The sequence below is a fragment of the Mastacembelus armatus genome, chromosome 5 (assembly GCF_900324485.2).
Source record: "Mastacembelus armatus chromosome 5, fMasArm1.2, whole genome shotgun sequence".
In the NCBI taxonomy this organism is placed as follows: domain Eukaryota; kingdom Metazoa; phylum Chordata; class Actinopteri; order Synbranchiformes; family Mastacembelidae; genus Mastacembelus; species Mastacembelus armatus.
In genome coordinates, this window is record NC_046637.1 from 23208433 (window position 1) to 23232845 (window position 24413).

Genomic DNA, 24413 nt, shown 5'->3' on the forward strand with positions numbered 1-24413 from the left:
GAATTTCCAGGAGAGATTGTCCAATTTCAGAAGCTGGGAGGAACAGGTAATTCATCTGTTGTAGTGCCAAGAAGATGGTATTTTTTGCTGATTCAGTAAACACCATATGTTAGCCTGGCCAGCCAGACCCTCTCCTTTCTTAGCCATCAATTCTTTGTGTAGAATAGAAAAAGAGCTAGTGGCTGGCCAGGTTACATATCTGTAGCTAACTTTATATTGAACCTTCAGATCTTATGGGTGTTTGATTCTTGATTCTACTGGTGACCTGCCCAGTGTCACCAGAGAGCTGAGATAGGTTCCAAGAGATCCGTGTGATCCTGTTTAGGAATAAGCGGGAATAGATTGTAGCAAACCTAAAGTAGCAGAATATGGTCACATTTCTGATGATCCTCTGACAATTTAGGACTATGAAACTCCCTGTGACCCACTAAGATAAACAACCGGGGATGGTACAGGCCCTCACAACAAGTACTGCAATGTCAAGACTCCCTTTTGACAAAGAGCAGGCCAATGGCCCTCACAAAGACAACCCCTCTTAACGAACAGACTGCCCCTGCTCACCACTTTTCAGATGAGACCTGAAACCTATGCAATGACTAATGAACTGGTCTTCATATCCTGTCCTTATATTCCTGCTTTGATTACTACATAGGTAAAGTGTGACCAGACTTCTAAAGAGCATCATTGTCAGACTACGGTGTGATACAGACGTGGTGTTATTGTTTATCTGTTATTCCCGCTTGTAGTTAATCTCTATATAACTATGAAGTTTTATTGATTTTCACCAATTACCATCCTAGAGGCCCCCACTCTGGACGACCTGCTCCTGGCCAACAGTCTGAATGAGTTCTGCCGCTTTGAAAGACAATGGGACAAATCTGACCTCCCCCACTCCTCCCCCCACCAGCCATTGACCAGCAGTAGCCCCATTCCCATTTCCATACCTGGATCACCTACACAGCTCCACACCTCTGGACCATCTGGTGTCATGGTGCAGCACCAACAGTCTGGAGCTCAACTCCCTCAAAACAGTGGAGATGATTGTGGATTTCAGGAAGGAACCAACCCCCCCTCCACCCCCACCATCCTTTGTGATACTCCAGTGTCCTCTGTTCCGCTTCCTTTAACACTCTTAAAGTGCACTACACTTCATGTACTCTTCACTTTTCTGTATATACATAGTATTTATTTTATTTTATTTTTATTCTTTATATATTCTTTATTATAAAGCTATGTACATACTCCATACCTGTATATAGGCTTGCTCCAGACACCAAGACAAATTCCTAGTACTGTAAAGTGTTCTTTGCTGTACCTGGCAATAAAACCGTTTCCGATTCTGACTCTGATTAGTTACTAAGTTGTCATGTGTTTAAACTTTGCTGGGTGAAAAAAGAAATGATGTTCCCATCTTAGAAAAACATGCGGCACGACACAAAAACACAACCAAACGGGAACTTGAAGCAGACTTGAGAATGAACACTTGGATCTGAACACCCTGAAGAGAACAGAAATTGACAAAGTTCCAGACAGATTCAAAGAAAGTTAAGAGATTTCCAGACTCATCGAGACCCTCTCTCTCCCTGAGGAGAAGATGAGGTAGAGATTGTTTTACTGCCCAGCAGAGGAGAAACAAAGACATTCTCCCTGCGTGTGGCTGTCCTCCAGCTGACCATCTCACATCAACCAACTCCATGAGATGACCCTGCAGCAGCCAGAGGGAAAGCAAGAAAGTCAACGAAAGGACTCAGACTCAGGCCCGAAGCCCAAGACTCCGGGGAACGTCTACGCTCTCTACTCCCGCCAGCAGCCTGCAGTCGGACCAACCCACAGACTAATGGACCGAGCCACTGTCTCACATGTCCACGCTAACATTTCCTAATTTGAGCAGATAGGTCACAAGCTGAGGCAGATGGGAATTTATTTTGGGCAAACTGAAATTTTCATATGGTGATGGTGCAAGGTGAAAAGTCACTGTATCACCAGAGTGACTGCATTTCATCCTGGACACAAATCTGTATACACAGTTCCACAGCCATTCACCCATCATTTGTTAGACAATAATTACCTCCGGCTGACACGAGAGGAAAAGTCAGTCACCTCAGAGGATTCATTGTTTGCGGAACATCACAGAAACTTTCAGGATACACCAAAAACTTAGGAATGTGTTATTTGTTCATTTCTCACTCCTCTATCCACTCACCCCAGCTAGTTGAGGCACATGGCTGCCCAAACTGAGCCTGGTTCTGCTGGACGTTTCTTCTGTTAAAGTGCTTGCTCATAAGGGATTCATTGGGTTTCTGTGTAAAGTGCCTTGAGATGATTTTTATTTTGATAAGATAAATTGAATTGAAAATTAGATTCCATTGCTAACATCAGTGTTAGAACTCAGATGCTCTTTTTTGTTACTTAGAACAAATTCATACATTACAGAGGTTCAGATTTGAAACAGTATGAAATGTCAGTGTTTAATAGCTTCTCTTTATAGAAGAACTTTCAGAACGAGAAAGTTAAAGTGAATATCGGGCATATCCAGTGTTTAGTCACATTTAGGGGTCAGTAAACATTTCTTTTTGCTCAGCAGATTGATTTTTCAATCTTTCTCTTATTGGTCAAGTATGCTCAGATAATGCTAAAGAATGTTAGGATGTGGTTGAGTGTGTCCATGTCACCATACCCTGAATGTGCTGTGCACTGGAGGGAGGGGGTTGAGTCAAGGCTATAAACTGTGAACAGATCCCAATGGGTACATGTGTGACGGAGAGTGATAAAGCAACACAGGCACAAAGAGTCAGTGGAGAGCAGAAGGGAAGTTTAATGAGAGGGGGAAACAAACTTATTTATGACATATAGGAGGCATCGCATAAATACTTAAAGGGAGTGTGACATTGATCTTTTTGTTTTTTTGTTAAAACAAAGCAAATCAGAAAAGAAAAAGAAAATAATGAAGGACTTTGTGGAGTCAGTAGAACTTGGAGTGTCTCAACGGGAAGGAGTTAACATAACTCAGCCTAAAGTTTGGATAAAGAATGAACTTGTTCGTGTGGGACTTGCGGAATCCCTTTGCACATATGTCATGATGGTAAGAATATTGTTTTTAAGAATTTGTTGTAAAGCATGATATGTCTGCTATAGCAATGTTCTTTTTTAAACCAATATAAATGCTTTATTTTGAGCTTTCCCTTCTGTTTTGAACATTATCACATGCCTATCAGTGACAACCATATGTTATTAATTATTAATGTCATGCTCTTGACCGTGATAACATTTTCTTGCTTCTAAACATGAAAGCACGTTTCATAGTCACATGGCTGGGGTCACAGGTGGGGATTGGTAGATCTAAGTTCCTGTTACCAGAGGAATGGTCAGGCAGTGGGCCACATGGGGAGGGTAGCAAATGTCACATGTCAGCTGTTACAATCAACCCTAAACTCAAGCACCCAGAGGACACACACGCAGTGAACACATGTTGCAGATTTGAATAGCATGTGTTTGTATAAAGGCTTAAGCTTGCTGTAAATGCAGTTCTGAAACCACCTACCCTCAATATGTGTATCTGCTGTAAGAGGAACTTACTCTTTCCTGTTTCCTGGAGGACAAGATGCAGTTTTTTAGTGTCAGCTTTTTGTCAGTGTGAACATAGTCTCTTTGATTGTTTAAAGTAATGGAAAAGAGTAAATTCTTTAACATTTTCTAAATAAAAGCACTCACACTCTTCACTTGAGCTCTTGGCTGCTTGACACACAGACTTAATTAGCACAATGCAACATGTTTATTGAATGTCCATTATCTGTTTGTTAGTTTACATATCCTGTTTGTCAGATTGCTTTCCCTGGCAGTTTTCCCTTGTCTGCAATAACCACGTTTGACTTTGCCTGTGAATTAATGGTTTTCTTTGTGTCCAGGTTTTTGGCCTAGGATCTGTAGCTCAGGTAGTGACAGGAGAGGGAGCGTTCGGACAGTATCTCAGCATCAACTTGGGTTTTGCACTGGGTGTTGCTATGGGGGTACACATTGGAGGGAAAATATCAGGTATGAAACCCTTGCAAACCCAACATTCAAGAATCATGTAACATCACCACAATCATTGTATAGATCATACTGTATTTCTTGTGCTTCAACAGGAGCTCACATGAATGCAGCAGTGTCATTCACAATGTGCACATTTGGTCGTCTTGCGTGGAAGATGTTCCCTGTGTATGTTTTCTCTCAGTTACTGGGATCATTTCTGGCAGCAGGGACAATTTATGCCGTCTATTATGGTGAGGGCACATCACATGTTCAAGCACACTGCACATTAAATGCTTGTATTTTTTAGAAAGTATTGTGTAAGTTTTTCATACTCACATGTCATTGCTATAATTGTACCTGACAGTATATGTCAATATTGTTAATATATGCAGAAGCTATACATGATTATTGTGGAGGAAACCTGACTGTAACTGGTGTTAAAGCGACAGCTGGTATCTTTGCCACCTACCCTGCACCATACCTCTCCTTGTTGGGTGGATTCATTGACCAGGTAGCTATGAAACTGGATTAAAGCTACAAATAAGAATCATCTAACACATTCTGCATAAAACCTTTTCTTTGTTGCACTGTTTTACACACAACTAGCCTGACGTGTTTCTATATGATGTTTCTTCTGCATGGCAGGTGTTTGGCACAGCAATGCTCCTGCTGTGCCTGATGGCTCTGTCTGACCAGAAGAACAAACCGGCCGCAGTGGGCGGCGAGCCTGTTGCAGTGGGTCTCCTGGTGCTGCTCATCGGCATTTCTCTGGGCAGTAACAGCGGCTATGCCATCAACCCTACCAGAGATATTGCACCTAGAGTCTTCACTGCCATTGCAGGCTGGGGAGCTGATGTGTTCAGGTACAGTGTATTGGAAGAATGTGTTGGCTTTTAGGGGAGGATTTGATGAGCTACATGTCACCTTAACTCAACAATTAATTCCCATGTTACAAAGTACAAATATGTAAGTGGTTGTTTCTGATGTGGAAATGTGGAATTTGAAACAAATACAAAAAAACAAAGCTTGTTTATTGAATTACCACTCATTTTTCAGTTTGTGGTTCTCTGCCTTTAACATGCAGGTCTGGAAATGGTTGGTGGTGGGTGCCTCTAGTTGCTCCCCCCATTGGGGGAGTATTGGGTGCGGGGCTTTACAAGGCCTTGGTGGAAATGCACCACCAACCCCTCTCTGAACAGGGTCGGGGGGTGATGCAGGAATCGGAAGAGGAAAGTACCCCTTTGGAAAAACAGAAGACCATCTGTGCAGATGTATGTGTGTGAGATCCCACACAATGCAAAGTGTGAGTAACATGTAAAATTATGTGGTTATCTTTATACAGTCGAAACATTCCATGATGATGAAGCGTTAAATTAACCAAAAACAAATTCCTTAAATGGGAGCGTAGAAGGACTTTCAATAAGCTTCGTGTTTTAATCAAGAAAATCTAAAATAATTTACCATTCTACACAAATCATTTGCAATGCATATAAAATACACTAGCAGACATTTGAAATTGGTAAGATCTATGGCTTATTGCGTTGCTCTACACTAGTTATAATTACATTCAAAACAGATTCTATGTGCAGAAGATGAACAAATCACAATCACTGGTATATGCTTTATGTGTACAATATTGCAGCTGTTTAAAATAGTGGCTGATATAACAAAATCATCCATTATAGCAATCAACAGTGGAACACAGACATGAGCTTGAAAATGATGGTGCATGAACAGGACAATAATAAGCTCCCCATACATTGTCTTAAAAATGTCATTCAAAAATAAAAAAAACAGTAGGAGCTTGAAAGGGCAACAGCAAAACCAAAGATATACATGTTCATCTTTTCAGCAGTCCAGTGCACCACAGCCTAAAACCAGCTTATAAACTTTGTAGGAGCACTGAAATACTTGAACAAAAAATAATGAAAAAAAAAAAACAAACAAACCACAGATGTCTTATTATTTCATTACAAGCCTTTACTATGTAATGATATGTGGTTTAGATTTGCATATACATTATACAGTTAGTGATGATGTAGCAAAGCTCTGAAATGCCTGTTGAACACAGTAGCTTCCACTGAAGCACCATATTGTGGCTCATGTCATCATCACAAAACAATTCATGTTTTTCTATGTAATCATGTGATCATTTCAATCTGAGTTTCAAGTCAATCTCCAGCCATAAAATTTTAAGCACTTGTACTGCCCAACCTAGAACTTGAGTATTATGTTCAGTTATCCTATTTCTGTCAAATTTATAGCCACATAAACAAACCAATTTTAAAACTTTTTTATTTTATAATTATTTGTATATCTTATACTGCATGTGATTGGTGAATAATAAAGTACATTCAGAACTGAAATATTTACAGTAGGTAACCAAGCTTAGTTATAATCACATTTATAACTATTTTTGAGTCCCTATTTGTTACAGCAGTGGAATATTTATTTCTATGTCAGTATTTTTGTGCTATATCAATAGCACATTATGGTATTTTATGAATTAGCTGCTCTGAATTATTTTTACCAAGAGGTGTCACTAGTGAACACTGTGTTAAATGAAGCTGAGTAATGAATCTGTTGCTGAGGCAAGATACAGATTCACCATCACTAACACTTAGCAGTGCAAGGTAAAGAAAAACACTTGTGTTATCAGGATTTTCTATGTCTGTTGCTTCCACCAGCTGCTAGTATTTTTCCCTTACATTGAGCCAGGAAAACTGTAGTCATACATTCATCCAGTCGCTGAGCATTCAAAACTAAGTTCTCCTCTTATGGAGCATACAAAGTTGCTAAAACACAGTTCAGTCAGTGACGTAAGTGCTGACTTGTTTTTTTGAGCCATGCTGGTCATGCAGACATGATTAAAATGTTTTCCTTAGAAAGGCACCTTTTACCGTTTTGCCCCACCATGTCTTCCTGTGCTGCCTATGCTCTTTGCAGTGTTCCCTGGGGTGCACTGTGTTGACTGCTTCTTCTTGGGGGCACATATCTTGGCTTTGCCTTTGAAAGCCTTCGTAGGATCGAGTTTGTTGAGATGAAAATCTCCCGCAGGATCAGCTAGGCTGAGCTCACAGCTGAAGGTCAGCGGCTGGTACAGTGATGCCCACTGCTGTAGCAAAAACAGTATATAGAATGTTTAAAATAAAGTATTATTTAAAAAAACAAAAAAAACAAAAAACACTTGGGTGTACCAGAAGGAAGTCTGCACACATATTTATTTTACTACCAGCCATTACTCATTTGAAATCTTTGGCATTCAATGCATAGGACTAAAAAGGCAGTGGGGAATAGAGGACTTGTCTGCAAACTTCCTATTTAAGAGAGTGATCTAAACACTTTCTGTATGGGTCTTAAGTGTTGGGGTGTCTTGTTAAAGTGTAAAATCAGCCAACACTGCAGTATACTGTAAAGGGAACACAAGTAATAAAATTTATTTTATACATCTGACTAATCACTTGTGTTAATTACATTACAAAATGTTTAAACACAATTTAATACAGCCACATATGGTTTGGTAAATTCTTGGAGTCTCCACAAAGAAATAAAATAAAAAAAGAGCAGCAAATGAAAGTTTTACAGAAGCCATTTGAAACACAGTACATCATCTTTAAATGGTGACTAGGGCCTCTTCTACCTTGGCTTGAGGGCTGGGGCCATATGGGGTGAAGACATATTGCCACTCAGGCAGACCAAGGTGGGTTATCATCAGTCGGTAGTAGGAGGAGAAGGTTGCTGTCAAAAAATGCCAGCACAGAGACCGATCAAGGAACCAAATTTCACTGCGCTGGGCTACCACACCTGAATAACACAAAGACAAACATTAATATCATTGTTGTATTATAATTATTTTAATATAAATATGCAATGAAAACTGATGTTTAGAGAAAGAATAAAAAAATGAAACAAAATACCTGGAGTACAGTTTTTGTAGACCAGGCACACTTTGCCATTCCCACTACATGAATCAAGCTCAAAGATGCGGCTTCGGGAATCAAAATGAGGTGCTGCAGGAGCACACTCTGACCCTGGTGTTATTAAATGTGGAAAAAATATTTACAAACATCAGATCATTCATTACTCTACTTTCTGCACAACTGAGCATAGATAAACAGACTTAATTGAATGTGACATGCTATTATCGCTGAGTTAGGCCAGCACAAAACCCCAACAGGTGAGTTTTACCACTTTCAGTGCTGTTTTCCTCCCAGTCCAGGTCAGCCAGTGAGGGTGCATTAGGAAGAGAGAAAAGTGACACTGGTTGGAGCAGCGGGCACAGCCTGGCCACACTGTTAATCATCATGTATCCTAAGGGAACACACTCACCTGAAAGACACAAGGCCAAAGAACACAAATCTTTAATCAAAATGTCTAAAATTATACCCTAAACTATAGTGTGGTCTCAGTAGCATGCTTTCATTTGAATAAATTAGAACTTTTATTATTACAAACACTTACTGTCCAGTTTAACACTCCATGTTAATGTAAATCCATCAGTTGTCAGATAGAAATCTCGCAGGTCTTCTGGCAAAATACACGTGTTTTTCTGAAAAAACAAAAACCCACTGCTGATTTGTTACATATGTAACACTGTCCTGACACATTTTTAATAACTTCAGGTTTGTTTCACCTGTTCCCATGAGAGTAGGCTCCTCTTCTCTGCAGGCTCCCTCTCAGCAAAACGCACATCGACCACACCAGGCATGTTTTCTGAAACAAAATTTTAAAATTCCTGAAATTCACTGCAGTCCATCAAAACACACATCTCTTCGCTAGCTAAGTTAACCAGAACATGGACGCTATGTGCTAGTTTCATAGGAAAGACCATAATACACACCAAGTATTCGAGTAATGCCAAGCGTCAGCCTCTCGGCAACACCTTTAAATACTAAGCTCTCTTTAATCTCTTCCATTTGGAGGAATGCAATCACAAATTTGTACCAAGCTCCACAACCATCCTCTGTAGCTACCTGCCCTATAACGTTCACTCGCTTCCAAACACACACAGGAAGCGACAAGTGCAGTGTTGACGAAAATTGACAGGCGTCTAAGCCAATAAAACGACGAGTCTCCGCATCGCGTGGTAACGAAAAGGCGGGACTACAATTCCTTAGCAACGCTTGGCTCCCTGGGAGTGGCGGTTGATTCAACATGGCGGCAGCGTCGAAAAGCAGTGAAAATTCGGGGATATTTTGGATAAGCGATGGTATTTTTACCTTTGTTCAACTACATAAACTTTATTGGACACTGTAAATTAGCACACGTTTTATTGGGAAATGTAAAATTTTTGGAACCGGTCTCACAGATATAACTTGTGTGTCAATGCTGACGTGAGACAGCTAGTTAGCTGGCTAACTTTGGTGTTGACTAGTTATAGCTAACCTTACCTCATTTAACGCTGCCAACCTGTTTGATATTGAAAGTCGATGCTTGTCTTTAACAGTCAACACTATTAACGTAGGCTTTCTAGTGCTGCTGAGCCCATCATTTGCAATAGAAAGCTAGCTTTGTATTTTATCGTTGTAAGATCAGTCAATAAGTCAAGCTAGCGTTAACTAGTTGACTTTTTTTCAGGAATATGGAAAGGGTGTGTTTGTAGCTGGTGAGTCTTAGTGACATTGTTTGGACGATTTATGAACGTGATAACTTTATTTTCATTATGTCCACGTTGTATCCTCTTTTAATTTGATACCAGGCACCACTGGTATATCCGCTAAAATAGACACCAGATTAAGAGCCGGACATCGGTCTAACTGCAAGAATGAGGCAACGCTAAAGACAGATTGCAAGAAACAGGACCATTTGCAAAGCCATCGTTCTGGATCTTATATTAAGGAAAAAGTAGCAGTCCATGACATTGGTGGTCCTGCCACAGAGCACATCCATTCTTCAGGCTTGGATGCTTTTCTTCCTTCATCACAGGTAAACCATTTTGTTTTACATGGTATTTTTCTTTACTATCCAGATACTGTAAATATTGAGGCTGACAGGATTTTATCAGTTTTATCATTATTATCATTCTACATACTTACCAACTATTTTTGAACAGGTAATTTCTGAGACGAGCAGAGCCATGAACCAAGTCTGTTTGAAGGATCTTTGTACTGAAGATAAGCGCCGAATTGCAAATCTCATTGAAGAACTAGCCAGGTAGCCAACAGTACATGACAGGAGTAGCCAACTCTGCTCCTCGAGGGCCCCTTGCCCTGCTTCTTTTCCAAGTATTCCTGCCCTACCCACCTCTGACAAAATGCATGCATGAATGGAACAAATTAAAGTGATACCTGAAATGTTTACTGTTGTACTTATGTATAATTTAATCCTGTCACAATGGTATATATAATGCAGCTCATTTATCTTTAAAAACTGTTCTTTATTTCCTGTTATTCAGAGTGAGTGAGGAGAAAGAAGAGTCAGTGCAGCGCCTTAAAGATGAACAGGAACAATTCGAACTCAAGATCCATCAGCTAGAACAACAAAACCTGGTCATAGCACACGAGAGGGAGAGTATCCTTTAAAAATAAACAACCAAAATACACAGTAGTGAGTTACACTCTAGTTTAGTGATTTGTTCTAATGTTTATGATATTTTTTTAATTGAATGTCTTTATTCTCTCATTAGATATACTATTGCAGATAACACTACTGGTTCAAAGCAGTAATTTTAACTTCCCATTCTACAGTCATTTAAAGCAGTAGTTGTCTTGATTAATCTTCAGTGAACATATCTGTGTTAAATACTGTAAAATATAATTGATGGTGTGTTGTTTGCTATCTACACTGTACGGTATGTACTGCTCTAGCTAATGCAAAATGGGATGCACTGTTATAAGGAAATCATAGTTACCTTGAGATTTCCAGCATATGATGGTTATGGCAGTGGGGAAAATAATTTAATTGTTATGCAAAATTTACACTATAAGGTGCACTTAACACTCTCTTTTGAAATAGGACTGATGGTGCTACAGTAAATGATAATTATGAATTCATTAAGGAATATCCCACAAAAATGTATTCTTTAACTACAAAAAATGTAGGCGCTATATATTGGCAACACTGTTCAGTGATATTATGGACTGTAAGAACTTCATCCTTAAAGAAGCAACTACTTAGGGAAATCACCCACTGCAATCTTTGGTTGAAATAATTAACCTGTTGTCAGCACTTTTTAGAACATTTTACATGGACAGGCAACCATGTGCCACAGGTTCTATGAATTATTTCTGGACACATGGCTCTATGGTGCTACTCCATAAGAAAGTCTGTAGGGGGCAGTGTTGTCTTATGTAAGGCCATGTACAATATCTGGCCAAGACCCTTCAATTGGATACAAAAGACAGAGAAATAGAGCAGATCTATTTAAATTAATTGATGCCTGCTGCAGTGCTTGCAAGCACTTTGCAAGTGCTTGTAGCTTCATCTGTTGTTATGTACAGAATCACATTCATGGTTAGAACCCTAGCCTGAAATTTTAAAGTCATCATACAAAGATGAATTTTGATATTTACTGACAAGACTACAGTGTTTGCTGTGACCATGTATTTTTTTGTAATCCTTCCTGAATTAACTGTAGAATATCTGTTTGTCCTTATGAAATGGGTCACCAGCTGATTCTTGACTGTCTAGCATGTGGTTAATGTTTGAGTTTTTGCTGTATTGTTTATTGCACCCTACAACCCACTAACTATCTTCATAACAATTCTACTCAGGTCAAAACACAGCATGGCCAGCAGTCAATTTAGGTTAAAAACACTGCGAAATATGAAGAGTAATTGACCTGGCTGGTAAATTGCACGATTGGCAACGGCAGCAGGGAAAATTAAGAAAGCACAACTCAATTAAAGGAACTTTGGCTCGGAGACTTGGCATTTACACCAAACTTCTAAACTCCATTAAAAAGGTATTTGAGAGGAAAACGCGTTGGGATCCAGGCACCTCAGGGGGGATAACGTAGTCTTTTAAAGTGCGTGCTGGAGTCATGAAGGCTCTTCTCAGGCAGAAGGTTCCGGCACTTCTCTGAAAGGTTAAGGAGACACCAAAGGCAAACACATTGAATGAGAGTCTTGTCAAGTTTAATTCCATTACGCCTCAGCTTATCTTATCTAACCAAGATTCAGGGTTGTCAGGAGTATAAAGAATGTTTGGCTATACCTTAGCCCCAAGCCACTGAGGATGAAAGGGAAAAAGTACCCTTGATATTTGGGTGTTCAACTGACATTTGGAACTGACTAGTGCAGAAAACTGAATTTGTGTTTTAGAAAGGCAGGATGTTTTTTCAGGGCATGCTGGCATGGACAGAAGTCAAAGTGGCGTTACTAACATAGTGCAGTGTTCTGCTTGCCGTATCCAGAACAAGGCGCAGCAGGTGCTACAGCTAATGCCACCTATTGAGTTGAAACAATTGAGGGGAATCCTGAGGCCATGGAGAGAAGGGAATAACAGTCCTGTTAGGATATGCCATTGAAAAATGCTACATGTTGTGATAGAGGATTACCAGGACTAAATCCATTTTTACCCTCACACATTTTGAATGGATGACATTTACAGTGGTTGTATCAAGTCTGCTTACATAGAAACCTGCCTTTGGAGAGTTATAAAATCATTATTCGTATGCCCAATTTTGTAAGTGTGGGTGTCATGATGTGGTTTAGAGTGATTTAGTTGTGTATCTTTCCTTGTGTTATAGGAACAAGTATTGTGGTGTGAAAAGTGTACTATCTTTATTAGATATGTTTATTTTCGCTGAAGTACTGCCTAGTGGCTGGCAAATGTTGAATTTTTTGTTGACTTGAGAACTTTTTATAAGACATTCTGCTGAGCTTAATAGAAGGAATGTCTGTATCCACAAAGATTTAGAAAATATCAACTCTATAAATATAAAATTGATATATTCGTTGACTGCATCAGATTTAAATGCTTAGCTGAATATAATCAAATCACACTGAACCAATTGTTGGCTTATTGTGAAATAATGCATAATGCATTATTTGTTAAAATAGTCAAAAAATTAATCAAATTGATGTTAAATGAACTTTGCATATTTACTGTGTGGATGTTTAGCTTTGTGAATTGTAGGCTTGTTGATGTTGGGGGTGCAGTCGACATATTCAATAGACAAAAAATAATGTGTACAGATGTCATGTCTAATGATTCAAAAAGGCAGAACTACTCTATGCCTAAAAAAATACCAGACTTTAATTGTGATCATGACAATGAGGATTGCTGAGAATGCCTTTGATGAGAATGGTTTGCCCTTGAAATTTTTAAAACCACTTTGAACATAATTGTTAGCTGACATGTGGAGGTACGTTTTGGTTTATTGTGCGACTTACACTTCAGTCTTTTCTCCAGATTCAGTAGTATTGTAGCAGTTATGTAAACTGTCTTCTTCTATTAATTCCCCATCATTGCTTCCTTACACACACATTCGTACGCATCAGTCTCCACCCCTCTTTCTCTTACATTCCTGCTCAGGCTCAATCTGTTTGGCACAGTGTGCTAAAGCAGGCTTTAAAATATTCCCCCCTCCTGTGCAAATTTGTTCCACCTTGAAGTGGATTTCATTATTTCATTTGAGCCTCGGCCTGACAGGGAAGTGAATCATTTTGACAGGCCCTGTCTGAAGCTTCCTCAACCCAAGCCCATGATTCTGAGTATTTTTGGAGCAGGGGGGAGGACTTTGCAGCTTTGATGTAAACCTGGGTACCAAGTGCTTGGTCCCCATTGGCTGAAGTCCAGTGTTATGACAGCAGAGAAGGGGAATCTTATCAGTGCTGCTCATGATCTCAACCTGTCAACACATTAACATGCTACCTTCATTTATGGCAGTGGGATACTGTGATGCTGCAGTCCTATAAGAATAAGAAAACCTTTATTTGTCCCGCAATGGGGAAATTGCATTGTTACAACAGTAAGTACAGTACACAGCAGAGAGCCAGAAGTAGCAAGTTGTGAGATAAATAAGAAATTAAAAATATTAAAAAAGTACTAAGTGGAATAAAACTGTGAAGCTACAAAAAAAGTATATACAATATGTGCCTAACATAATACCATAGCTGCCTTTGTGTGTGGTGCCCACATTACCAGATTTTTACTGGGGCTTTGTATCCAATGTATATATTTGTGTCTGTGTCTGGCATGAGAAATCATGTGCACATTGTGTTTTATGCATATTTGGTGAAATATAAGCAGCATTCATTTTTCAAATCAACACGCAACTCTTGATTTTGGTGAGGTGTAGCTGTATAAGCAAGTTCAGTATCTCCCCTTGAAGACCCTTATTCATGCTGCATAAATAGACCTCCCAGCACAGGTTTACATGATGTGATGTCCTTGTGATGTCCTTAAGCTTTCCATATAGAACTACTTCCACAGGCATTATCAGTGCAGTGGTAGAGGAGTCTTAGTTAGATGGAAGGTTCAATCAAAGTGTTTCCTCACATTTTCCCAATGTTTATGGAAGCTGCTGCATTGCATTTGTCTGGTGTCTAGTCCTCAATTCGAAGTCGCCCCCGCTCTCTTCTCTTTCCCTCTGTTTCATTTCCACAACCTGATTGAAGTATTCTAACAACCAAAGTGTTTTCTTATGGAGTCTTCCGCCAACTATTCCTTCAATAAGACTCTACTTTGAACTTTGATTTTCTCTTAAAATGGGGGCTTTTTTTTTCAAATGAATGCTGAGAAACTCATCAGCTGAGGGAGCAGGGCCACCATCATAAAAAGATATGGCCTGGAGGAACACACTTTATGGTCAGCTTGGGTGGGAGTGTGTGTAGTACTTGCTTTATTATAGTGTTTGTGTGTGGGCTGTTTACAGTGCAGGTGGGGAATTTGTGCTCTCATGTCTTGCTGTGTTTGTGTGTGTGTACTAGAAAGCGAGAGTCAGGCTGAGGTTGATTATTGAATGTGTGTGTTTGTGCCTGTGTGTAGTCTCCCCACTCTCATGCTCATTATCTTTGTATGTGCTGGTGTGGTGTGGTGCTGCCACTGTCATTAGTGGGCTCCTGAGGCGCAGCAGTAGTTGCGCTCCAGATTAGTTTTCTTGTGTCTGCCAGCTCTCTGTCTGGCAGATAGCCTGGCATGGCACCGCCCAGCTCAGCTCAGCACAGCTTGGCCCGACCCAGATGGTGAAAGCTCTCTGCCACAACACCAACTTTGATTTGGCTTGCCTCTTCTCCCTCCATGTTTTCAAATTTGCTATTTTCTTTACTTTTTTGGTCCAATGTGAAATTGATTATAGAAGCAAGGGTTTAATTTGAAATGTCAATCTATATCCAGCATCTATCTTTTTTCCATTTGAGTTCCAAGAGAACCTTTTCATTACCAAAATGGCTGTTATGCAAAAAGTTAATGATTTCACTTTGGGATGTGATGTTACTTTGTAAATAATTTCATCTTTCATTAAAATATTTAAGGCTGGAAATCTTTAAGGGTCAAAATATGACCCACAGTCTACTTTTCCCAGCTGAATCTAGAGGTGGATTTTATTGTTTTAGGCTAAAGGTTCAGTTCTCTTGTGTTTAGTTTAGTTTTGTTGTTCTGCAACTTTGTTAGTTACTTAACCTTTGGTCCAGGCCTGCAGCAGCAGTACAAAGAGTGCCAGGAACTGCTTGGGCTCTACCAACAATACCTTTCTCAGCAACAGGCAAAGCTCAACCAGTCCATTGCCCAGCTCAGCCAGGTGTCAGCGCACACCAAGGTACTGTACTGGTAAGAGTACTGGGTATTTAGTAGGTTGTACATAATATTACTGATTTGCTACATTATCGACATATCGTGTAATAAAAATGATTGTGTACAGTTATGGAACCCACATTGAGAAAACAGCCCTTTTGCCATCCATCAGGCACTCAGGCACAAAACCACCAAGTGGAAACAAATGTTAGCAAAATAATATAAAACAAATCAGTACAGAAGTTCAGTCACTAGTTCAGTATACCTATAGCATAGTGAAAACTCTTTCAAGGTGACTTTTTAGAAGCGATGACGCCTCTCTGGCTTTTGTAAGAACAGATGACTTAGCCAACCTCATTGTCCCACGGTGGCTCTGAATAATGTCTGTTTGCCTACTCTCTGACCCTCAACAAATTAGTCACAGTCTCTTCCCCAGTCAACTATAAGATGGACTTTCCTCCTTATGTTTATCTCATAATTTTCCTGACCTTGGCTTACCTGTCAGTTATGCTCAGTTGAAAATTGTCCTCAATTGCTTGCCGCCACAGTCCAGTTTACAGTTTTGAAGGATGATTTGCATTTGTGCTGCTATAAGGCCCAGTTCTAGCCTAACACCATGTCTATACAACCTGTGTTTTGAAAGCAGCATGTTAGCAGAGCAGCAGCAACAGCTTGAGGCCTTCGTCAATGTGTACATAGAATCTATGCTGCCAAAATGTATATGTCATATTTTGTCAGCACTTAAAGTCCGACACACAATCACTGGAAGAAAAGGCTGGAAACATAAAATGATGTTTCAGGTCGTGATATGTGAGCTTTTGTAGAACAGCTCCTGCAAACACATGGGGAAAGCTTTTACTGCACATAACAACATGAGCAAATTAGGCTGGTAAGTGCCTCCTAATTCAGTATTGGTAAATTTCAGTGTGTAGCTAGCCTTGTTCTGCATTAGGGTTTTATGGAGCAGTCTGACATTTTTGGCTGAAGTACTCCATCAATTTTTCAGAGGCTTCCTAATTTGGCCAAAATGCATTCATTGTCCCCTTTGTTCTTTGTCCAGGTGCTCAGTAGTGAGGAAGCCCCCAACAGAGCATCTACAAACAGAGTTCATGGTGCAGTCTTTGATGGCTCATATCTCAGCCTTGCTGCTACTCAAGCAAATCATCCCCAAGCCCACAGGAGTGGTGATGGAGGAAGAGGAGCAGTACAAACCTGTAGTAATCTTGCCCACCTTTCCTCTGTTAGTGAGTTAAGTCCAACCGATAGGAAAATCAAACAGCATCAGAGTTCAAAAAGGGAGTGCAGGGAGCCAGACTCCTGCCACAGATGTAAGCATTGCCAAGGTTGTGGTCAAAATAGTGCCTATGGAACACAAGTGCAAAGAATTGATAATGGCTCTTCTCTAGAGAGTGGATGCCATGATACCTTTAACCAACCAGAGTTTAACAGGTAAAGTACACTTCTCACCTATAATTTTAATTTCAAATTGTTCATTTATTTAGACAAAAATGTCAGGAAGAATATTGGAATACATAGAAAATGAACCATGTACTAACACACAGGCTCCATAATAGAAATGCCATGAGCTCTGGGGCTAAGATAACCCTGACTGGGCCTCTGTTGGGTCATGAGGATTGGGAGGAAAAGAGGCACCAGTTGCTGCTACAGAAGATGCAATTGGAGGGGGAGAGAGAGAGGCTGCAGGCACGGTTGACTGAGCAGGAGGAGAGGCTCAACAGACAGAACAAGCAGCTACACCAGTCTCATCTTGATGTTAGCAGGTATTAGGGGGCATAACTTGATAGTTTGCACTCATTATTAATCGCTGAAAAGGAAAGTATTGTCATTTATTGGACAGAACTGAATTTCCCTTTGGGAATTAATAATGTTTATCTTATCTTAGAACTACCCATTTTTTTGTCATTTTTCTTCTGTTTCCTTGCCCTTCTCCAGTATCATGGCAAACCTGTAGAACCTGTCCTTTCTTTTTCTTCTTTTCTTTTATTGTTGTTAGGTTTCAACAAGCAACGCAAGCCGAGCCTAGCAAGTCAGAGACTAGGAGTTGCGACCGTCAGTTGGATTACCCCTCCCACCAAGATTTACCCTCAAGGTAACCAAGAAGACCAACTACTTTAGCAACTACTTTAGTCACTAGCCATAACATACCCCCGGCACAATTTGAGAAATGTTGGCCATTTTTTGCAAAACATAACTGAGCATACATACATATTGTGGCTGCCCTTTTAAAATCATGACAGCTATTAAAAATACTATCTGACCAGGCTTTCTTTGCAATTTCTTCAAAGAAAAGATTTACTGTACACTTTTAAGGGTTATGATAGTCTGCCTGCCTTCCTTGCTTAATTGCCTTTTTCTAACCATCATGAGAGCAAAATATTACAGCATCACTGTCCAGATATTGCTTAAGAGGGTGTAGTAACACAGTCAGTTCCAACACAGTTTTTATACAGGCAGAGAGTTATCAGCAAGTTGGGCACTTCCATTGCTGCAGAATAACTGTAAGTGGTTAACCCATGACTTCTCTGAAAAAAAGGCATTTTTGTACAACACTAAACTGTATATTCTTTTTGGTATCCTAAACTTTTTTTAAAAATTATTTTTTACCTCTGGCATTTTACCACTTAGATTTATACCATTTCAAGTTTATCACTGGACTTGAACTGCTTAAATTTCAATAAAGCTCGGAAAAATTGTAGTGTTCCAAATCTTTTGACCTGTTGTGTTTGTGTGTTTTTATGAGTAAACCCAATATATTGTGTCTGTGGTCTGCAGTGTGCATGAAGATACAGTAATACATCCTGATGAAGACTGCTTGCATCAAAATTACTCACAACCTGCACCTGCTCCTTTAGAAAATAGTGTGCACGCATGTGGTGAGTTGGAGTCTTGTATTTTCATTTAATCAGTTACCTTAATAGTCCGCACACAGAACATCAAATCACTCAAATCATATCTCACTCAAGCAAGTCATGAGTTTTCAAACAACAATTTCACATGCACCTAAAAGTTTGTTAAAATGTATCATGAAGGCATCCATTAAAACTATGCTGCTATTGCTTTCAGCCTTCTCACTCTCGCTTCTAACAGTCCTATCTTGCATGTCTCAACAACAGAGGCCTTACAGCAGTCCAGAAGGGACATGGCCACATCTCCTGCAAAGTCTCCTGCAAGCCTGAATAAGCCCACATCGTCTGTGATCCAAAAGACACCAGACGCCAGGTAACACATTCTCCATGAATGTCGGTGAAGCATTTAATAAACATTTACCATTTATTTTAATAGTTTGTGGTACAGTTATACTTTACAATGCTATTTATTATCCCGGATAAACAGTATGAAAAGCACACATTCGAAAAATATCTGACCTAGTAATGTTAATTCTAATATATTCAACCTAAGGGTATTGATGGCTTTTCTTTTGCTTATCGAGAAATATTATCATTAATATATAAATATAATACATATTATAGAATCTTGAAGTTTTACCTGGGCATGCAGATGCTGCAGTGTTAGAGGCTAAATAATGACTTTTCTTAGTCTAGCTAACTTTTCGAGCTGTGAGAAGCTAAATGAAGCTTTTTACTGGGCTAGCTAGCACTGTGGCCAGCCTGTCAGGAGACATGCTGTGTTCCATTAGTCGGCCTAGCAGGGACCCTGCAGCAGGTGTAATTGAAGAGACTTCTGGATGCACACACTGCCCTCCCTTCTCTCTCTGCCACAGTAATGAGACAGAGAAAGCAAGAGTGAGGGAGAGATGTTAAAAGTGTGTTTGAGGCTAAGTGAGGGGCGAGAGCATTGGATAAAGTGAGAAATGGGAAGCGGTAAAGTTAGAGAAGGTTGAGATGGATAGAGATGGAAATGCTACGAAAATAAGAGGGGAGAAGGGTTTTGAGGACAGGAATAAATCGCTGAGTGCATTAGCTTTCGTGAAAAAGAAAGGAATTTCTTTACCTTTTTTCTTTTACCTTTACACAGAATGGCAATTAACCTATGACATCTTACGTGGTTACGTCCGTGTGTGTGAGCACGTGCATTTGCTTGTCTGTGTGTGGACTTCTAAGTTGCTGTTGAATTGTAAATGCTAAAAAACATCAGACCCTGAGAACCAATTTGTAACAGCATTGCTGCAGACATTTTTTATAAATGATTATTTCTAAAGATCCAATTTTCTCTCACATAATGTTAGTTACTTTCATCAATGTGAGGCTTTATGGAAGATACAGCTGAAAGACAGTTTTCACCATCTTTGTCCTAAAGGATAATTCTTCAAACCACTCAGAGTTTACAACTTCCAATGAGTAACTCTTAAACGAAGCAGTATGTGGTCCAAGTTGAACTGTGAGCTCTGGCAGATGCCTATTAATTCCAGCAGGGAACCCAAGGTATCAGATCTTATTACTGTCCATTTACACCTCCAAACCCTATTAAAATTGTCGGACTCTTAGCTACACACAGTCTGCCTATCAGATTCCTTTTGTGGTTTTCTTGCAACATGGTTTCTCATGCGTCTCTTTAGATAGGTGTAATCCTTTGGTAATCCACTAATGTCCATCCCTCCACTGTCCTATAAATAATGAAGACAAAAAAAACTAAACAAAAAAAACTGTATGTTGATTTGTTCATTTTTGTTTTTTAGTTGTCAGAATGGAGCCAAAACTATATACTGCTGTCAGTTTGTATGAAACAAGGCAAATATTATGGTAGACTGATAACATAAATAAGACGAGGCATCTTCCTTTTGTAAAGAAAGGTTTTCCCTATTGTAGGACTACCTGTAATGTTACCTGAACCCTTCTCTTTCCTTGGAAACAACATGCCCATCCTGCCCTTCTAATCGTGCCCAATTCAATCTTGATGTGCAAATTGCAAAACGAAGCTGGGGTTAACATTAAGTGAACTTCTTAATCCTTTCATGAATCCTGTGGTAGCTAGTAATGAGATGGTTCCAGTGCACCTCGCCCATCTCATATCCATCCTTCCTGCCATTGCTCGCCTGCTATTGATTAGTTGGGAAATTGACATGCAGGATATATACAGTGGCCATTACAGGTTTTTTTTATTTTACTGTTAGGACTGCAAATGAAAATGGGCGATGGGACCTAAATAAGCAGTGAACATTTGGAGTGGAAGAAGGTGGTTTTGTGGAAATTTTACCTGGCCTTACTAGTAAAGAGCTAGAAGAGACACTTCATAGCTGCACTGGGACACTGAAGCCCAGAGGTTTTATTACTGAAGGATGCATTTCAAAATGTGGTCAGTGGGCTTAAACCACTGTTAGGATTGAAGTAGTTATGATAAGACCACTTTTGATTTTTACATACAGGCTCATAGAGACAAAGAATTGATTTTTTTTTTTTTTTTCATTGAAAAGCTTTGTAGTGTTATTAAAAGACAGTCAGAATGGGCTTTCTGTAGTTAAAACCCCTGAGGGTTCTTACTGTTCTAATAATGGGCACAAAAGATTTGAAGTATTTGACAGTGCTTCAGTGTTGCCAGTGTCTGTAGATGACTCTCAAAATGACCCAGCATCTAAGGCCCAAAGCTTTTTCTACAATGATGGAAATTTGTGTTTTGGTTCCTGTTGTCCATGCATTTTCACTGTAAGCATGCAGCAGTAAAATAGATTTGCCACAGCTCCCTGAGGGGATATTAATATCAGGTGGCAATTCACAACTTTACCTCACACAAACTGGAGCCATGAAAAGTTCTTTGTTGTACTGTATACCCCTCTGAAAATCCATTGGCATTCTCTCTAGCCCTCATGCAATTTCTGTGCCACCCCCCACCCTCTCCCTCATTCCCCTGATTCCTGCCCAAACTGTACCCCTAACCCCCACACTCCCCTTGTTATAGATTGTGACCGCCGGTGAGTGATGCATTATTCATTACCAACATGTCGTTTGTTGATGGATGGCTGTTTGAGAGCCCTGTCCGTTAAATAAATCAACAAATAAAAATGCAAATTCTCACATTTCGAGAGAAGGAACCCAGCCAAAGTCCCTCCCCCACATTCCCTTTCTGCCTTCCACTCTATCCACAAAGCTCACTTGCTTCCAGTCTCTCTTTTACGAGCAGACACACACACTCTTGCTCATGCTCTCTCTCCCTCTTTCTCTTTTGCTGTTGACAGGCAGGAGACCAAATTAGGAAGACAGATTTACTTAACTTGAGCTCAGTCTCTTTTTCATCAGTTAGCATCCCTCAGCTGACTTAACCCTCATTCACGTTCTCTCTCTCATGCTCAAGCATGTGCATACATTAGTTCATACTGGCAAAGCAAAACATAGACTTTTAAAGCTTTTCAGCTATTGCTATATGCTGCCTGCCTTAATGAGTGTGAAAAATGGCATATCAAAGTCTATAGTGTGGAGGAACATAAATGTACTCTGACTGAAAGTTCCACTAGTATTTGTCTGCTGACCACCCACATGCATATCAACAAGTACACACCAAAGATTGCCCTTACCTGGGAGAGCTGTGTGCGGAGCAGCCTGATGCAAATCGATGCAGCTTTAAACGAGCAGAGAATTATGTTGGCAACATCAGTGGAGCGTGCTTTAAAGAATTCATGTTTTGTATCTGGAATGGCCGTCGTTCGACTGTGTATACACTGAATAATTTATCAAGCTAGCCAGACTGAGGGATTGAATCTCTATTAGCTTAATCTCCCCCGTTTTGGTTTATTTATTTCACTGCACATTCCCTCATTTCTATTCCAGGGCAGAAAGCACCGGGTTCCCTCCCTCTGTTTTTTTCTTGCACCTGCAAGACACCGTGTTTTTTTTCTGCCAGGATGCCCCAGTGGTTTTGACTTGTTAAGGTTCTCTGGGCACTTTAGCAAGAAAGATTTTGTTAATTCTCAGAAGAAGGTTTTTCTTTCATATTTTCTGTTTTAACAAATGAAATGTGAATGACAAATATTTTAGTACGAGCAGTGAGCTTTAAGTGCACTTCAGCTTTGTGCATGTCTCGTGTTGGCATCTGTGGCTTGCATTTTCTCTGCTTAACTTTGAGGGGAACTAGTGTCTTTGTATTCATTTCTCTATTTCAACGAAACAACACAAGGATACTCATTTACAAAAACCAAAATCCTCCTAAAGTTTTGTTTTATGTTTATTTCAGGTTGGATTTTTCTTTGGTTGAATTATTGGATATCTTTAGTCCTGTCTCTGTTCCTGAGCAAAGCAAGCTGTCCACTCGAAGGTCCAAAACAACACAATGTAGGCCAGCCTTCACCACCTCAAAACCACTGGGCAGAGCTCTGCTTACTCCTGCTGGGTACTCAGAGGGTAAGTCCCAGCAGGACCTGGAGGAAAGCCAGATACTGGAGGATATTTTCTTCATTTGCTGACAAAGAAGTAAATGAGGAACAGAAAAAGGAATCCAGTCACTTGATATTTACCTGCTTGGTCTTAACTTTTTGAAGTATGACATTTAATTTTCTATTGATCTTCTAGGTCAATGATCATGATGTAGATTGTATTCTTGTTATACTGTGATTTTAATGCAAATAAACAATTATTTATTCAGCAACGGTTATGTTTCTAGTTTGTAATTAATATCTCACATTGCAATAGCAATGCTCTTGAGCTAGACTGATTGTCAGCTTGAGTACTAACTGGATCAAAAGTTATACAATTGTGAGTTTGACTATACTATCTGTAAATTATATAAATTACAGTTAAGTCGTTGGCCACTACTATATAGTCTGTTCCAAGGCCTACGTTCTTAATGTATTTTAAGATATACATTGGATGACAGACTTTCAAATTGAGGACAATTTTGGTTGTGATTAAAATAAAACGTGGATGGTCTTGTATTGATAGGTTCTCAATAATTATGACACGACACAAGACACGTTATTCTAGACTGTGCTTTATTATTGGGCTAAGCTGAGACGCATCATTCATTTAAAATTACAAAAAAAAAAGAGTCCGGGGAACCAGAGAATGGTGCAATCTGGGGAGAAGGGGACGGGAGCCTAAAGCGCACTGCCCAATCAGAAGCTTAGCTCATCATGAACCTGGCAAAGCTTAATATGCAACATTCATTTCCCCATCCTACGTATGTGCTGAAATTGGGAAATATATTTCCAGAATACTTTGAAAACCATATGAAGGAAAATGTGATTCCAGTAACACTAATCAGCATTAGAAATAAAACCACTGAATATAGTACTTAAAAACAAACTCTTGATGAGATAGTGCAGTTTTCATAGAATTTTGTTCTTGGTCGAACGCAGCTGAACAAGATCAGAGCTCTGTTAAACAATACAAAGCATGATAGAAAATAGAGGCAGGGGACTAAAATGTAACACAAATTCCTTTTATGCAGTTAATCAGGAATTAGCTCATTACACATTAGCAATTTATAGTGACTTCAATGAATAATCTGCTGTTGTGAATTAATATCTGATTAAACAGTTAAAGAGGGAATGTTTAAAGAGGACTTTTAGAGGCAAATGACACTGAATGCCAAAAAAGGTATCCAATTGGCACCTTTTAAACAATATTTAAACAAATATAACTATTTTGGAATAGAATAATTCAAATGAATAACTACAAATATGCATAAGGCTTTAGTACTGTACTGCATTGTTCTGAAAAGTTCATCAGCAACAAGAACTTATCTTTGAAGTGAATTCAGAATTTGCCAATACTTAAAGTGGTATTAGGAAAGTAGCACTTGCAATGGCAATAATAGAG

The 24413-nt window shown here is 39.5% G+C and overlaps 3 protein-coding genes across 5 annotated transcripts; 2 read left to right on the forward strand and 1 right to left on the reverse strand.

The window, feature by feature from the left end:
• Positions 1 to 2506: 2506 nt before the first annotated feature.
• aqp7 (aquaporin 7) lies at positions 2507 to 7464 on the forward strand. The gene is made up of 6 exons (XM_026305957.2): positions 2507 to 3082; positions 3906 to 4032; positions 4125 to 4262; positions 4404 to 4522; positions 4657 to 4874; positions 5096 to 7464. The coding sequence occupies exons 1-6, from the start codon at positions 2945 to 2947 to the stop codon at positions 5292 to 5294; spliced, it is 939 nt and encodes a 312-aa protein (XP_026161742.1). The 5' UTR covers positions 2507 to 2944; the 3' UTR covers positions 5295 to 7464.
• On the reverse strand, positions 6869 to 9188 carry tpgs2 (tubulin polyglutamylase complex subunit 2). 2 transcript variants are annotated; one of them, XM_026305955.2, is made up of 7 exons: positions 8852 to 9188; positions 8645 to 8724; positions 8473 to 8560; positions 8200 to 8340; positions 7929 to 8042; positions 7652 to 7815; positions 6869 to 7126 (listed from the first exon to the last, which is right to left on the reverse strand). In XM_026305955.2, the coding sequence occupies exons 1-7, from the start codon at positions 9165 to 9167 to the stop codon at positions 6908 to 6910; spliced, it is 1122 nt and encodes a 373-aa protein (XP_026161740.1). In that variant the 5' UTR covers positions 9168 to 9188; the 3' UTR covers positions 6869 to 6907. The 2 variants fall into 2 exon arrangements, with proteins under 2 accessions (XP_026161740.1, XP_026161741.1); XM_026305956.2 differs by having other exon boundaries at positions 8645 to 8992.
• kiaa1328 (KIAA1328 ortholog) lies at positions 9136 to 23237 on the forward strand. Of its 2 annotated transcripts, none has more exons than XM_026305953.1 (11): positions 9136 to 9220; positions 9710 to 9936; positions 10064 to 10164; positions 10406 to 10521; positions 15588 to 15712; positions 16748 to 17136; positions 17250 to 17468; positions 17702 to 17797; positions 18481 to 18581; positions 18822 to 18927; positions 22831 to 23237. In XM_026305953.1, exons 1-11 carry the CDS (start codon positions 9166 to 9168, stop codon positions 23057 to 23059), a joined length of 1764 nt encoding a protein of 587 aa, XP_026161738.1. In that variant the 5' UTR covers positions 9136 to 9165; the 3' UTR covers positions 23060 to 23237. The 2 variants fall into 2 exon arrangements, with proteins under 2 accessions (XP_026161738.1, XP_026161739.1); XM_026305954.1 differs by having other exon boundaries at positions 17262 to 17468.
• The last annotated feature ends 1176 nt before the right edge of the window (positions 23238 to 24413 follow it).